The 18,030-nt window shown below is 36.0% G+C and overlaps 1 protein-coding gene across 2 annotated transcripts in view; it reads right to left on the bottom strand.

The window, feature by feature from the left end:
- Nucleotides 1-18,030, bottom strand: part of ITFG1 (integrin alpha FG-GAP repeat containing 1) — a 269,509-nt gene that overhangs the window by 74,767 nt on the left and 176,712 nt on the right. For both annotated transcript variants that reach the window (XM_082437714.1, XM_082437715.1), the window contains 2 exons: nt 15,181-15,331; nt 13,530-13,638 (listed from right to left, as the gene is read on the bottom strand). In XM_082437714.1, the coding sequence (XP_082293840.1) occupies nt 13,530-13,638; nt 15,181-15,331 (260 nt within the window). The remainder of the gene's footprint in view (nt 1-13,529; nt 13,639-15,180; nt 15,332-18,030) is intronic.

Below are 18,030 nucleotides of genomic sequence, written 5' to 3' on the forward strand. Positions count from 1 at the left end.
TTGGATAAGATTAACATTTAATCAGTAAACTGAGTAAAACAGATTGCTCTTCATAATGTGTGTGGGCCTCATCTAACCAGTAGAAGGCCTGAAGAGAACAAAAGTCAGACCCGCTCTTGAGTAAGAATTCTCCTGTCTGATGGCCTTCAAACTAGAACATCAGCTTTTCCTGCCTGATGAACTGGACATCAGTTCTTCCTGGTTCTACAACTGCCTGCTGGCCTTTTGACTCGAACTTGGGACACTGGCTCTGCAGATTTTGGACTTGCCAGCCTCTGTAACTGCATGAATTAATTCCTTGTAATAAATCTCTCTCTCTCTCTCTTTTTCTCTATATTCTATTGGTGCTGCTTCTCTGGAGAATCCTGACTAATTCAGTAAGTATCTGCAGTTATTGGGTCACTGACAAAATCTTTTCTTTGCCATAGATGCCCATTTATCAATGGATACTATCAATATTCTCTCTTATTAATCTTCAAAACAGTACCAGAAGATGAGTTAGTTTCTACTTCCTACTATCTGCTCATTCTTTATTACTACGATCACGGCCTCCCCCTCCTGGAATGTTATACCACTATTCATTTTGGTTTGTCCAAATCTTAACCATCTTTTAAGGATCTAGGTTCTCACCTATCATCTTCACAGAAGGCTTCTTTGATCTTAATAATCTTATAGCACATAAAATTCCATTCAACATTCTAGTATACAGTTCTTTTCACTGTCCTTTAGCTGTTTTACATGCATACACCTTCCGCTTCCAAGTATACAGATTCCTGTTGATAGCAATGCTTGCTACATAAATGGATAGATCTTCACTGAGAAAAACTAAGTAGTAGTCAAAAGTGAAGACAATAATGTGCAATGTGGGAGAATATACTGGATGTAGTGACTATATGTGCTAATAAACAGATCTACAGTATTTCCCAAACTCCCTTCACACACACATTTTTGTAGCAACTCTAGTGAGATGTAATTCACACACCATAGCATTCACCCATTTAAAGTGTCCTATTCAATGGTTTTTAGTAAATTCCCAGAATTGTGCAACCATCAACACAATCAATTTTCATCACCACAATAAAAAAACCCTGTGCCCTTTAGCTATCATGCCCAATTCCCAACCCCAGCCCAAAGCAACCACTAATCTACCAATCACTTACTATATATATTTGTGAATATTCTGAGTATATGTTATTATAGAAAAAACTTAAAAATATAAAGGAATAAAAAGAAGAAAAAAAAATAACTTTAACCCAACCATCCAGATACTGTTACCAACTAGTTGTAAGGTATTACACTGTCATGGATTAAATGTTTGCAAATCCCCCGCCCTCCACCCCCCTCCGCCCTGCCAAAGTTCATTATGTTGAAGTTCTAATCCGCAGTGTGATTGTATTTGGAGATGGAGGCCTCTAAGGAAGAAATTAAGGTTAAATGAGGTCATAAGGGTGGAGTCCTGACCTGGCAGTATTAGTACCCTTAGAAGAAGAGGCATGAGAAGGCTTGCTCTCTTGCTCTCTCCCCAGCAGGCACAAAGAAGAGGTCATGTGAGCACACAGCAAGATGGTGGGGGCCTACAAGCCACGAGAAGAGGCCTCAGAATGAAACCTGCCTCGTTGGCACCTTGATCTTGGAATTCCCAGCTTCCAGAATTGTGAGAAATAAATTTCTGTCATTTAAGCTGCCCAGCCTGTGGTACTTTGTCAGGGCAGTCTGAGTAGACTAACATATAAATACTTAAAAAAAAATGTGTTTTTACATAAATGAAATCATGCTAAATACAATTTTGTAATCTTCTTTTTGGTTATGTAACCCAAACTTTCCCCATGTCATTAAGTGTACTTCTACCACATAATTTTATGGTATTCCATTGTATGTGTGGATGGATATATACATATATGTATACACACCATTCTCCTCATTAGGATATTTAGGTTCTCCCCCACCCTATAATCCAAACTTATTTCCTCTTAAAAACATCACTAGGAAGATCACCTTTATAGACATGGTGCATTATACACAAATCTTTGGCACATCTCTGATAATTTCCTTGGGATAAACTCACAGAATATAATTATTTCTGGGTTTAATCTTAAAGCTGTTGGCATGTATAAGTGAAACTATCCTCCAGAAAGGTTATTGGCATGTATAGTGAAACTATCCTCCAGAAAGGTTATCAAGTATTCTTTTTAGAAAACACTGATGTTTTGATAAGTGCCGAACTCTGAACATGAATTTGCTTTCATATATGCTCTTCCTTAATCCTCGCAGCAAGGCTGTGAGGTAAGTCTAATTACCCTCCTCCCCACCACCCTTTTTTTTCCAGAAGCAGAAACTGAAGCTTGGGGGACTTCCCTGGTGGAGCAGTGGATGAGACTCCACGCTCCCAACGCAGGGGGCCCAGGTTTGATCCCTGGTCAGGGAACTAGATCCCACATGCATACCACAACTAAGGAGCTGGCGAGCTGCAACTAAGGAGCCCGCCTGCCACAACTAAGGAGCCCGCCTGCCACAACTAAGGAGCCCGCCTACCACAACTAAGACCCGGGGCAACCAATCAACCAACCAGATAAATAAATAAATATTAAAAAAATAAAAAAATAAAAAAGAAACTGAAGCCTGGGCCAGTACATTACTGAAGGTCACAAAGGGAATGGCACTCTTTTGAAAGACCATGTGGTCACTAGACAGTAACTCATTTAAAAAACACATTATACTACATGTGTATAAGATGGGAAATCAATGAACCACTGGATTATTTTATTTTCTTACAAGATTGAATGTCTGTATCTTATTTAGCATAGTTGAGAGTATTTACTCAAAATTACATTAATAGTCTCTTTCATTCTGTATACAGCAAGCTAAAAATTGGGTTCCTGCATCTATTTTGGTTTTTACCAGACTTCCTCTATTAAATTTCAAGTTTCACATTACAGTGTATAATAGGATCGAAATGATAAGATTTAAATGTATTATACATATGTACATATCATACATATATGTCATATGTATTATACAGGTATATATACCTTGTTTTATTGCACTTTGCATAATTATCCTTCTCAGATACTGTGTCTTTTTACAAATTGAAGGTCTGTGGCAAAGAGCACAGCTTTTAAAAAATACTTTTCCAGACTTTCCAAATGTTTTACAATAGGCTGCATTATTTTTGTAATGAGAAAACAAACAAAATACCAAATTAAAAATTTACAAATAAAAAAGGAATAATATCTTAAAATTCTCTTGCATAATCAAAAAAGAAATATGCTTTTACAAATGTCACCCTGAAATTACTATTTTAAGACTCCATAATGTCAAGCTTATGAACAAGTAAAAAGTACCAGTAGTCTATTAAATCAGTGCAAGAATGTAATTTCCCCAGTGACATCGAAATAAAAATTCCAACCTTTGTGCTTTAGTTAGGAAAAAAAAACCCCTAAGTGCTCCAAGGCAGAATTTATTATTACAGCAAAAGCTTACTTCCTAGAAGTGGAAGTTATATTTTTTGCTTAAAAGCATATGGCTATAAGTGCAGTAAAACATTTTTCTTAAGCAACTATAACAAAAACTGGGAAGGGCTAAAACACATAAACAGTCCGTTATGGGAAAGGGAAATTTAACAGGACAGATAATGGTATACATTTTCAGCCTACTACTATTTGTGTTTTCCGCCATTGTGAGCTTCTTGAGGGCAAGAACTGTTTTTCATTGTTTGGTTTTTAAGTATCTCTCTGTTTCTCATTTCAAGTGTCAATAAATGTTTCCCTACTAACTAGGTGATCTCGACTGATCCACAGACTAATTTTTAGAGGTTTAAGGATTTTAACCATTTCATAAACTTTTGTAATTAGTTATCTGTAACCATATTATAAAGGTCTATATAGACTTATAGCATTTTATAATATCTTTTTAAATAAACTGCTCTAAAAAGTAATTTCTAATACCCCTAGACTTTAAAAACCAAAGTTGTTTAAAAAAGATTAACAAAATTTAAGAAGACAGCCTATTCACAGAGTTAAATGAAAAACTGCAATTAAAATACTTAATAAGCTATGTGAACTATTGGTTATTAAATTAATTAGTTTAAAACATGACTAATGGGATGTGCAATTCATAAGTTTTCTTTAAAATGACAATGCTTAGGATCTTAACATTTCACGTGAAAAAAACACTGTACATTATAGCCCATGTATTCTTTTTTTTATATAAGTATTTGCTTTATTAATATGCTCTAAATAACATTTTTTTAATTGATACATTGTCACTGGTTTTTTTTAATCCCCCTTTGCAGTACATGAATGTATTATAGTCTTATTTTAAGTGTCTAGAGCTGAGAGGAATCTTGTAATCAACTGGTATGAATCATTCATTTTAGTGATAAGGATTTCTGGGCCAGACAGGTAAAGGTAATACTAGTGACCATGCTATCCAAATTCTAATCTGGCTCTATTTTAGTGTATCACACTGCACTCCTGTCTTATGTGTCCTGTAGTGAATTTCACACATATGTGCATGCATATATACAAACACACACACAACTTGTGTACATAATACAAATCCATGAAACCACACTAAAAAATAAATCAGTGGTTTAAAAATTTATGCTATAATAATATATTAATTTTTAAAATATTAGCTTTAATTTTTAATCTTTTTTTAAAAACCACTTTATTGAGATAATATATCACACAATTCTCCCATTTAAAGTACACAATTCAATGGTTTTTAGTATATTCACAGACTTGTGCAATCAACACCAGAACCAATTTTAGAACATTTTCATCAACACAAGAGATAATCCCACCCCCGCATAAGCAGTCATTCCTCATAATTTTTAATCTTATCTGATGCTTATCATGTCCAGGTAAAAATCCACAAGAAAGAATGGATGGAATAAATTTGTTATTTTTAATGAGCAATTTTTATTTTATATTTTTTTAACTTTTTATTTTATTTTGGAGTATAGCCGATTAACAATGTTGTGATAGTTTCAGGTACACAGCAAAGCGACTCAGGCATACATATACATGTATCCATTCTCCCCCAAACTCCCCTCCAGGCTGCCACATAACATCGAGGAGAGTTCCCTGTGCTATACTGTAGGTCCTTGTCAATTATCCTTTTTAAATATAGCAGTGTGTGCATGTCAAACCCAAACTCCCTAACTATCCCTTCCCTCCACCCTTCCCCACCCCCCCAGCCCCGGTAACCAAAGGTTCATTCTCTAGGCCTGTGAGTCCGTTTCTGTTTTGTAAATACATTCATTTGTAGCATTTCTTTTTAGATTCCGCATATAAGTGATGTCGTACGATACTTCCCTTTCTCTGTCTGACTTACTTCACTCAGTATGACAATCTCTAGGTCTATCCATGTTGCTGCAAATGGCATTATTTCATTTTTTTTTATGGCTGAGTAATATTCCATTGTATATTTGTACCATATCTTCTTTTTTTTTAAATTTTTAAATTTATTTATGGCTGTGTTGGGTCTTCGTTTCTGTGCGAGGGCTCTCTCCAGTTGTGGCAAGCGGGGGCCACTCTTCATCGCGGTGCGCGGGCCTCTCACTATCACGGCCTCTCTTGTTGCGGAGCACAGGCTCCAGACGCGCAGGCTCAGTAATTGTGGCTCACAGGCCCAGTTGCTCCGCGGCATGTGGGATCTTCCCAGACCAGGGCTCGAACCCGTGACCCCTGCATTGGCAGGCAGCTTCTCAACCACTGCGCCACCAGGGAAGCCCTGTACCGTATCTTCTTTATCCACTCCTCTGTCAATGGACATTTAGGTTGCTTCCATGTCTTGGCTACTGTAAACAGTGCTGCAATGAACATTGGGATGCATGTATCCTTTTGGACCATGTTTTTCTCTGGATATATGCCCAGGAGTAGGATTGCAGGGTCATATGGTAGTTCTATTTTTAGTTTTTTAAGGAACCTCCATACTGTTCTCCATAGTGGCTGTATCAATTTACATTCCCACCAACAGTGTAGGAGGGTTCCCGTTTCTCCACACCCTCTCCAGCATTGATTGTTTGTGGATTTTTTGATGATAGCCATTTTGACTATGAGGTAATATCTCACTGTAGTTTTGATTTGCATTTCTCTAATCATTAGCGATGTTAAACATCTTTTCATGTGCCTCTTGGCCATCCATATGTCTTCCTTGTAAAAATGTCTATTTATGTCTTCTGCCCATTTTTTGATTGGGCTGTTTGTTTTGATGATAGTAAGCCACATGAGCTGTTTGTAAATTTTGGATATTAATCCCTTGTAGGTCACATCATTTGCAAATATTTTCTCCCAATCTGTGGGTTCCTTTTCATTTTGTTTATGGTTTCCTTTGCTGTGCAAAAGCTTTTGAGCTTAATTAGGTCCCATTTGTTTATTTTTGTTTTTATTTCCATTACTCTGGGAGATGGATTGGAAGAGATATTGCTGCGATTTATGTCAGAGAGTGTTTTGCCTATGTTTTCCTCTAGGAGTTTTACATTTAGGTCTTTAATCCATTTTGAGTTTATTTTTGTGTATGGTGTTAAAGAATGATCTAATTTCAGTTTTTTACATGTAGCTGTCCAGTTTTCCCAGCACCATTTGTTGAAGAGACTGTTTTTTCACCATTGTATAGTCTTGCCTCCTTTGTCATAGATTAATTGACCATAGGTGCGTGGGTTTATTTCTGGGCTTTCTATCCTGTTCCATTGATCCATAGTTCTATTTTTGTGCCAGTACCATACTGTTCTGATGACTACAGCTCTGTAGTATAGTTTGAAGCCAGGGAGCCTGATTCCACCAGCTCCATTTTTCTTTCTCAAGATTGCTTTGGCTATTTGGGGTCTCTTGTGTCTCCATACATATTTTAAGATTACTGTTCTAGTTCTGTGAAAAATGCCATTGGTAATTTGATAGGAATTGCACTGAATCTGTAGATTGCCTTGGGTAGTATAGTCATTTTCACAATACTGATTCTTCCAATCCAAGAACATGGTATATCTTTCCATCTGTTTGTGTCTTCTTCGATTTCTTGCATCAGCATCTTATAGTTTTCGGAGTACAGGTCTTTTGTCCCCTTATGTAGGTTTATTCCTAGGTATTTTATTCTTTTTGATGCAATGGTAAATGGGATTTTTCCTTGAATTTCTCTTTCTGATCTTTCATTGTTAGTGTATAGATATGCAACAGATTTCTGTTTATTAATTTTGTAGCCTGCAACTTTACCAAATTCACTGATGAGCTCTAGTAGTTTTCTGGTAGCGTCTTTAGGATTTTCTATGTATATAATCATGCCATCTGCAAACAGTGACAGTTTAACTTCTTTTCCAACTGGATTCCTTTTATTTCTTTTTCTTCTCTGATTGCCGTAGCTAGAACTTCCAAAACTACGTTGAATAAAAGTGGTGAGAGTGGGCATCCCTGTCTTGTTCCTGATCTTAGAGGAAATGCTTTCAGCTTTTCACCATTAAGTATGATGCTAGCTGTGGGTTTGTCGTATATGGCCTTTATTATGTTGAGGTAGGTTCCCTCTATGCCCACTTTCTGGAGAGTTTTTAATCATAAATGGGTGTTTAATTTTGTCAAAAGCTTTTCTGCATCTATTGAGATGATCATATGATTTTTATTCTTCCATTTGTTGATGTGGTGTATCACAATGACTGATATGCGGATACTGAAAAATGCTTGCATCCTTGGGATAAATCCCACTTGATCATGGTGTATGATCCTTTTAATGTATCGTTAGATTCGAATTGCTAGTATTTTGCTGAGGATTTTTGCGTTTATGTTCATCAGTGATATTGGCCTGTTATTATCTTTTTTAGTGGTATCTTTGTTTGGTTTCAGTATCAGGGTGATGGTGGCCTCATAGAATGAGTTTGGGAGTCTTCCTTCCTCTGCAATTTTTTTAGCCCATGTATTCTTAAAGATATTTAAAGTATAAAACCTTGGCTTCTAGCTTTGTGATTCAGTTTACATTAGCTACTTTACACAAATGCCAAAACCAAAAAACTGCAATAATTGTGCATAAATACTGTAACACCAAACCAATGTGCAGGTTGGGACAAGGATGAGTAGAATAAAATCAAAGCCATAAAGGTCAATACTGTATAATGGTTTTAGTAGCATTTAAAATGAAAAATCCTTGCCTGGATTATGGGTGACTGTTCACATTCAGTCTCTGAAAATGTCTTTAGTTTCTGTTTAAAACACATGAATCCCAAGCAAATATCATAATCAAATATTACGTGTGAAATAAAGACCCCCATCCACCCACTCTTGTCATTTAGACATTATTTTAGACTCTATATGGAAAACTTCTTTTGTCTGTTATTGATTACCTACCTTTCATTCATTATTTTTTAAATTAAAAAATCCTATGCTTAATAAAAGATATTTTAAGACATACCAGGGCTTCCCTGGTGGCGCAGTGGTTGAGAATCTGCCTGCCAATGCAGGGGACACGGGTTCGAGCCCTGGTCTGGGAAGATCCCACATGCCGTGGAGCAACTGGGCCCGTGAGCCACGATTACTGAGCCTGCGCGTCTGGAGCCTGTGCTCCGCAACAAGAGAGGCCGCGATAGTAAGAGGCCCGTGCACTGCGATGAAGAGTGGTCCCCGCTTGCCACAACTAGAGAAAGCCCTTGCACAGAAACGAAGACCCAACACAGCCATAAATAAATAAATTAAAAAAAAAAAAGAATAGTATCTAAAAACAAACAAAAAAAAGACATACCAGTACTCAGAAAATATATTAGCCTATGTACAACTTTCTGAAAATCTCTTGAGGAAGCATTCCATCAAAAGAAATAGGAATTCGAGTGAAGAAAGGTAAAGATGTGGTATATATGTAAATGGTGACAATAAAGCCAGTAAAACTTGTTAAGTTTAAATAATCATTGATAACATGGTTGTAACTGTTACCAAATCAGTCATCCAGAAATAAACTTCCACATTATTTCAACAAAATCTGGAAGAAGGCAGGGGAATAAAAGCTTTTGAAAGGTCTCATCTTATTTGGGTAGTGAAAGGTGAAGATACTGTTACAATTTTAAAAATCCAAGGAAATACAGGTTCACATATGTTTGTTAGAAATTTGTGTTAAGTACTAGTAGAATGAGAATGCAGAACCTCTAATGTATCTGACAGGAATAAGAGAAAACAATTAGAGCTAGGAGCTAGTTCTGATTCAGGTGAGCTAGGGAACCCCTCCAATTCTGCAACACACAGAGTCCCCTGTGTGAAGAGCATTCTGTAGATCTGTGGTGTTGTGGAAATCAGTGAGGGAACAGGCAGAAGGATAGTATGACCTTTCCCTAGCCACATACAGAAGCTTAAGTACCCAAATTTCCTTAACTGAGACAGTGACATTTAACATAGGCTGGTTTGAGCATTAGAGTAACAGTTACTTTAGAGCAAAATCAACTCTGGACACTGTAGATGGCTTTGAAAGGGTAATTATATACTAGTAACTGTCTGCTTAAGGAAAACAAGTAACAATCAAAGGAGAGTGGAAGAGCATCTCAAGACAACTAGAAGGTTATTTTTCACAAATGATTGCTCTAAATTATCTCATTTCCCATGACCTTTCTGTAAAGCATGTTATTAATATTTACATTAATATCCGTAAGTGCAAAGTTATCTTGCTTTCTAAAACTAAAACTTCCTACACCAAATTGGCTATCTCTGGGTCTGAGCTTGGTGATGTTTGGAGAAAACTTTCCTTGGGATACTGTTAAGGTGACGGCAGTGCTACCCAGTGATACCCATCCTTGACTTAGGTTAGGAAGTTACAGGCCACAGACTCTCAAGAGACTCTTGGGTTTTTAAAATTTTTACGTGTAATTTTTCAAACATAAACAAAATTAGAAAGAAGAGTATCAGGAATCCCACTCATACTTCACACAGCTTCAACTGTCAACAACACATGGCCAAAGTCATTTCACCTATACTCCATTTCCCACTTGCCTGGATTAAAGAAAAACCTCAGACATGTCATTTCATTTTCAAGTAGTTTGTTGTACCATTACTTAATTCTTTAAAGAAGCTTACTTTCTCTTGAGCAGCTCTGAAATAGCCAAATAATACCCCCTTCAAAATCGTAAAGAACAGGAGACAGTCATATGGATAAAAAGTACAGAAATGGTTAGACTCATAATACCAGTATTCTGTGGCTGCAGTAGTAATGAAGATGGGGAGTTACTCTTAGTTCATTCAAATAATAGTGAATTTGCTGGTTAGAAAAGAAAATTACGTTTTCTGTCATTTTCATTTCTCAAAATAAATCTCTCAACACTCATTCATTATTCTGTCGCTTTTCTGTGTTCAGCTATTTATGACCGCTTCAAAAGTGTAATAAACATTTATACGAAATACTGTGTCATTTCATTCACAAATGAACAGATATGGCTGTCTTGATATCAACTATAATAACAGTGACACAAAAACAGTTACCTTTCAACACCAATTCATGATAAAACTCTCAGCAAACTAGAAATAGGGGAAACTTCCTTAATACAATACGGAGCATTTCCAAAAAGCTAATATCATTCTTAATGGTGAAAGATGGAATGCTTTCTCCCTAAAATCAGAAACAAGGCAAGGATGCCCACTCTCACCAATCTTATTCAACATATCAATAGCAATGGAAATTCTACCTAGAATAAGAATAAGAAAAAGAAAAAAAAAAGGGCACAGATTGGAAAGGAAGAAATAAAACTGTCCTCTTTGCAAGTGACATGATTTTGTATGTAGAAAATCCCACGGAATCTAAAAAAACCCTCCTGGAGCTAATAAGTGAGTTGAGCAAGGTTGCAGTATACAAGATCAACAAACAAAAATCAATTGTATTTCAATACACTAAAAACAAACATGTGGAAACTAAACTTAAAAACACAATAACATTTATAATCACATCAAAGAAAATAAAATACTTAGGCATACTCTTAACAAAACATGTACAGGATCTCTACGATGAACATAAATCTTAGGTGGAGGAGATGGTAGATGGCTTGCATGGTTGGGAACGGGTAACAGTGAACAAATAGATAACTATACTGAGGAAAATGGGAGTTAGAGAAGATGTCTACAAACAGAAAAGATTAGAAGGAACCCTTGAAATGTTGTGTTGGATTAGAAATAGAAGTAATGGTATGAATTCATTGTTATATAATATATATACAATAGTTTTAGGTATGTATATTTGTGTGTTGTGTGTGTGTGATACATTACCTGTATTTCTTAGTTCTGTCCATTGAGAAAACCTAGAAGAAATAACAGCCCAGTAGCAACGAGCACACTGAGCACCCAGAAGTGGGTTTTAAAATACCATCCTCTACTCAAAGGAACCAGGGCTCCTTGAAGAAAGAGATCAGATTCTAGACTTAGGGCAAAGGAGGTAAAAGATGAACCTGGAATATCTTGTTTTGCCAGAGCACACGTCAAAAAGATAAAGGAGCCAGCCTGAAGGAGCTCCTACTGCCCTCACCGGGAACAATTTTAACATTAAAAGAAATGATATTATTTATTGAATAAAATACAAATACACAAATCTATACTGATAAATGAGATAAGTGAAAGATATTCCTTAGAGTAGAATGCCAACTAAAAAATGCAGGGGTGTTGGAAATAGAATCACTCTTTGACACCTATCAAATAGATGGTTGATTCAGGCAGGAGCTGTCAATGGACTCTAAGGCTGGCAGGTAGAAATTTGATATGGAAAAGTATATTAAAGTAATATCAGAATACCCCTCCACAAAATACTAATCAATTACAAAGGGGGAAATAGTGAATTTAAGGTGGGGAAACCTAGTAGTCATCACGACAACCAGATGATCAAGGTTATCACCAGGGTGCTGGGACAGGTCAACATCACGTGCTTACTGATTTGATGTACTGAGAGGGCACAGCATCGGTTCCACTAAATTCCATGTAGTGGAGTTTCTGCAAAGAATGTGTATCCTGAGCTGGGTAAAGAAGAAACAGGATTATCCTACAGAATGTAAGGCCTGTATTCTTTACAACTGATAAGGACATGAAAAGGAACTGTTCCAGATTGGAGAAGATGTGACAGTAGGTATTCCTCGACAGACTTCTGGGTCAGAAAGAAAGAAGTCATTGTTGGGACAGTTGGCAAAATTTGAACAGGGTGGTAATGTTGCATTGAAGCTGACCATCTGCTTTGGAGAGTTGTACATACGTTACGTAGGAGCATGTTTTACTCTTTGGAAAATGTGTGTTGACAGAGAGAATACAAAATTAAATGCTATAAATCACAGAAAGATCCTTTTTGACCCACCTCCTAGAGAAATGGAAATAGAAACAAAAATAAACAAATGGGACTTAATGAAACTTAAAAGCTTTTGCACAGCAAAGGAAACCATAAACAAGATGAAAAGACAACCCTCAGAATGGGAGAAAATATTTCCAAATGAAGCACTGACAAAGGATTAATCTCCAAAATTAACAAGCAGCTCATGCAGCTCAATATCAAAAAAACAAACAACCCAATCCAAAAATGGGCAGAAGACCTAAATAGACATTTCTCCAGAGAAGATATAAAGATTGCCAACAAACACATGAAAGAATGCTCAACATCATTAATCATTACAGAAACGCAAATCAAAACTACAATGAGATATCACCTCACACCAGTCAGAATGGCCATCATCAAAAAATCTACAAATGATAAATGCTGGAGAAAATGGAACCCTCTTGCACTGTTGGTGGGAATGTAAATTGATACAGTCACTATGGAGAACAGTATGGAGGTTCCTTAAAAAACTAAAAATAGAACTACCATATGACCCAGCAATCCCACTACTGGGCATATAACCTGAGAAAATCATAATTCAAAAAGAGTCATGTACCACAATGTTCACTGCATCTCTATTTACAACAGCCAGGACATGGAAGCAACCTAAGTGTCCATCGACAGATAAATGGATAAAGAAGATGTGGCATGTATATACAATGGAATATTACTCAGCCATAAAAAGATACGAAATTGAGTTATTTGTAGTGAGGTGGATGGACCTAGAGTCTGTCATACAGAGTGAAGTAAGTCAGAAAGAGAAAAACAAATACCGTATGCTAACACATATATATGGAATCTAAAAAAAAAAAAAAAGGTCATGAAGAACCTAGGGGCAGGAGGGGAGTAAAGACACAGACCTACAAGAGAATGGACTAGAGGACATGGGGAGGGGGAAGGGCAAGCTGGGACAAAGTGAGAGAGTGGCATGGACATATATACACGACCAAATGTAAAACCGATAGCTAGTGGGAAGCAGCCACATAGCACAGGGAGATCAGCTCGGTACATTGTGACCATCTAGAGGGGTGGGATAGGGAGGGTGGAAGGGAGGAAGACGCAAGAGGGAAGAGATATGGGGATATATGTATATGTATAGCTGATTCACTTTGTTATAAAGCAGAAACTAACACACGATTGTAAAGCAATTATACTACAATAAGGATGTTAAAAAAAATTAAATGTTAATACTTAATAGTAATAATAAAACATATAAAACAAATACTCACCAATGACTTTAACAAAATAAGCATCCGCTTCAAAGTTATTTTTTAGTGTATGGATGGCAAAATCATTCTTTGTATATCCTTTACTTAGTACTACAATGTCCAAGATTCCCTGGAAAAAACATAAAAATGGTAAGAACAAACTACTGACTGAATGAAAAAAATGATGAAAATGCATGATATGTTTACCATGTAAATATAAACCTTATTTATTCAACTTGATGTTTAAAATAAAAATAATATTAAAAATATAAAAACTTGAATATTAAAATATAAATAAAATGAAAAACACCTACAATTTTAATCTCTGAAAATAACTGTTAGAATTTTGTACTTCCTTCCAGTCATATTTGCATGAATTTTTAAAGGTCTGTGATATGGACTACCAAAGTGTTTCCAGTCATCAGAGAAAGAAGGTACCTTTTCATCTGCCCTGGCTCCCATTATTTTTTTTTCCTAAAAAAGTGGGCAGCTTTGTTAATTTTATTGGGGGTAAAGAAGGTGTGTTCATTTAAATTTCCATTCTGCTGACTCTTAATGAGGTTCATCATTTATCATATCTTTTCATATGTTAGCTACTTGTGTTTTTTCTGTAAATTGCCTTAATCATGTTCTGTTTTTCCAGTGGGAGTTTTTGGTCAGTTTGAATAAACCCTTTCTATGTTAAGAATATTAATTATTTAATTCTTTCATAGCTAATTTATTTCCCAGATTTAAACACAATTTTAAATTTCATTTATGATATTTTTATGTACAGAAATTAATTGATTTGTAATTAATTCTCTTGATTTTCCCTCTTGTGATGTTTTTACCAATTACTTTTATGCTTGGAAGTTGCTTATGAAAAGTGAACGAACACAAGATTTGGTAGCAGAGAGACAGAGGAAAATAAGGACTTGGATAATTCATATAATTGAGAATTAGCCTCTTATAAAAAAAACCAAACCAACCAACCGGGCTTAGGGTTGGACATAATGTCTTGATGGAGATTTAATGTTTTAAAATAATCAAATTATTTTACAAGGATATACTGTGACATATTAACTCTGGAATTTAACACATTTTTATCAGAATTTATTATTTTTCTGAGTGATAAACTGGCTTTCTTTTAAAGAACAAAACAGCTTGGGAGATTCTATTTTCCCTCAACAATGCCCGGAAGCACTTGATAAACTGGCTTTTGACATTAGAAAGAAGAAAACCAGGGCCCTGAGCGCCTTTCCCAGGCCACCTGGCAACAGAAGACAGTCACAAGAATCTGTGGCAATAGATGCCAACTCTAGTTCACTAGGTTAAGAGAGAGTACACACTGAACCCATCCTTCTGTGATCTTGTGCAGGTTTAAGGGTCTGTTATGTGTTGGCTGTTCTTTTCTCTACTCGTGCACATGCACAATTGCTGTGAGCATGATTCTCTAGTGGTTTAATCTAAACAAGCATAAAATGAGATAAAATCATTTTCATATTTCACTGTACTGATCAGTCAGTGGTATCAATAAATGTGTTCCCTCTGTCATTTAACATTAAAATGAGCTTTCTTTAATTGACTCATTTTCTTTCATTATCTCCTCTACATTCTCTGGTCAAATAGGGTGAAAGTGAGATAAGGTGGACGGCAATTAGATTCCAAACATACAGAAGAGCTCTGAACTCACATCTTCATAAATATCAAAGAAGGTGGCAACCACTGCATCTCTGATTTGGTTTAGGTCCATCAGCTCCCAGTAGACTTTAAACATACGACGCGCCCCCTCACAGCTTGCATTATTACAAGGGACATTCTCCAGTAAAAAGGCCTGCTGATTGCTGTGAGACAAAGGCAATGGCATTTAGTTAATATAACATATCAGTGCTGAGTAGCATCAGCTATGCTGTAATTACTAGAATCAAAGAGATGGTAAATGGTATACAATGAAGTAATATGAAAAAAATCCCTACATCTTACTAATTATTGTCCTGAGCCATAAAAAACTTAAATTGTTGGCTATCGTTTTTCAGCCTTTGGCAAAAATCCTGAGGTTAGTCGGTTGTTGGCCTCTCTCCTCTTTTGTGATTTCCAAGTCCATCTCTCCGCCCTTCCTTGCTGCTCCACAGCCATCGACCCTGTGTTTCATTACTGAGTTCCTGGACACTGTCATCATCCCTTTAGATTTGTATAACTCCTTAGGTAAAAATCTGCATTTTAAATAGAGATTCCTGACATCCCCAAGTCTTGTAAACCCAAAGCAGTAAATCTACAATGATACAATTTGAGCTTCCCAAACGGACAGTAGGGTAGATATTGCTGAGTACCTCTCAGATAAAAGATAGAAAAAAAAAAAAGTGTTGTACTTTGCATAGCTATGAAGTCCTCCCTTTTGAATCCTACTCTATAGGCAAAGTGGTGATGAGTTTAGATTTTAAAACCAGACTACCTGGATTCAAATTCTGGCTCTGTCATTTAGCAGTTATGTGACCTTAAACAAGTTATTTAACCTCCTGAAGACTCAGATCCTTATTTGTAAACTGAGTAACATGAGTACTTAAAGAATTGTTGTAAAAAAGAAATGAAATATTGAGTGCAAAGTACTTAGAACAATTCCTGTCATCCACTTAGATCTTAGTAAAAGTGTTTGTATTATCATCACTCTTACTTATGTAGTGCAACACCATGCCATGTAAAAATATTTTCTTTAAATGCAGCAGTAACTTTTGTAAACGGTGTGATTTGATGTAATGGCTCCTATTTATAGGCATTTTCTAATACTTACATTCCTTCAGGTCCCTCTATGTTACATAGAAAATAATAAGCTAAAAAGCTTAAATTTTATTACTGCTCAATTTTCTCTAATAATTATTTTAAATAAAACTATAAAGACAGATTTCTTTTTTTCCATATGAAAATATTACTTTGGATATTACTTTGGGTCTGGGCAATTTGGAAAGGAAAAAAAAGTTCTATTATAAGAAAGGTAAATTTTTCAGTGTTCAACAGAGTAAGGAAACATATGCAAAATATTCAATTTCCTTGACGTACTTGATATATGATTGGCTTCACATTATTTTTCTAGATAAAAAATTCCAACACAAATAGTTTAAACTCCCAGATTATAACATTTACATGGAAAACTTTGAGGTGGCTTTGATCAAGACCTAACATGTAATAGTGTTATTCCACTAGAAGGAATAATGATTTCTTCTTTGTCTCCTGCCTAATAGCTGATTTTAAAATTCTAACTTGTAATACTTTTTCCAGGTAATTTACCCATCCTACCTTTTTAGCTAAACAATTTTACTAGATATTTCACAGAAATGAAGAACACTCTATTTTGTTATTAGATTATACAAAAACATGAGAACCAGTGATAAAGGTGGCCTTTCTTTTGTTTTCGGCTATGCCATGCAGCTTGTGAGAGCTTAGTTCCCTGACAAGGGATTAAACCTGGGCCCACGGCGGTGAAAGCACTGAGTCTTAACCACTGGACCGCCAGGGAATTCCCAAGGCAGCCCTCTACAATCTTTTATAACCAATGCATCACACTGGCAACGTTTTGAGTGATCATTTGCCACTGGTTTCCCTTTTCACAACAGGGATGAAAGGATTTCATTATTGTATTATAACTCTGGGCATAATTTCAAATACACAACATAACCTACAACAAAAACTCTAACTGCAGTTGCATAATTTGTCATTTTAATTTTTGATATGAGTTTGTAAAGATTATAAATGCCATGCACCACGGTTCTTGTCTGAATGCTCACTAAACAGGTTGGTATTATACTCTGGAACATGGGGTCTATAAAATTTCAGTTCTTTTAAACTCCACTGAGCCCTACAGGTAGAGCCCAACATCTTAACCATAAAAAAAAAAATTCCGTTTAAGCCCAGGAAGAAAGAATTCTGATTCATTTGGTTTGGAAACCCTTGGGGAGAAACAGTCTTGCTTCTTTTGAGTCAACTGCTCTATGTGTTTTTGGCAATTACAACCAATATAACTTTTTAAAAACTTTTTTTTTTTCCAAAACTATTGCAAAAGTTATTATAAAATTCAAGTAATAGAGACATTTAAAAAGTTGAACTCCTCCTTTGCAGGAAAAATCACTGTTAACAACTTGGTGTGCATCTTTACAAACCTTCTTCTGGGAACATACAAATATTTAAGTACATATATCCTTCAAAAAAAAAAAAACAAACCCAATTGGGTTCTACTATACATATTATTCTGCAACTTTTTTCTTTCCACTCAATAACATAGCATACACATGGGGAAAAGGGATACAACCTGAATGAGGACTTCTGAAATCTATTTTGAAAATTCCCACCAGAGAAGTTGTACCAATTTATATCCCCCAGCAGCAGCCCATCAAACTGCCTGTTTCCCTACATGCTCATTCCTTTCAATGCTTACTCCATTATACAGCTATGCCATCATTCGTTTTAACACCCTGCTATTGATAATCAGGTTGTCTTCGATTGTTCCCCATTACACACACACACACACACACACACACACACACACACACAC

This window comes from Balaenoptera physalus (genome assembly GCF_965194825.1).
Source record: "Balaenoptera physalus genome assembly, chromosome: 19".
In the NCBI taxonomy this organism is placed as follows: Eukaryota; Metazoa; Chordata; class Mammalia; order Artiodactyla; family Balaenopteridae; genus Balaenoptera; species Balaenoptera physalus.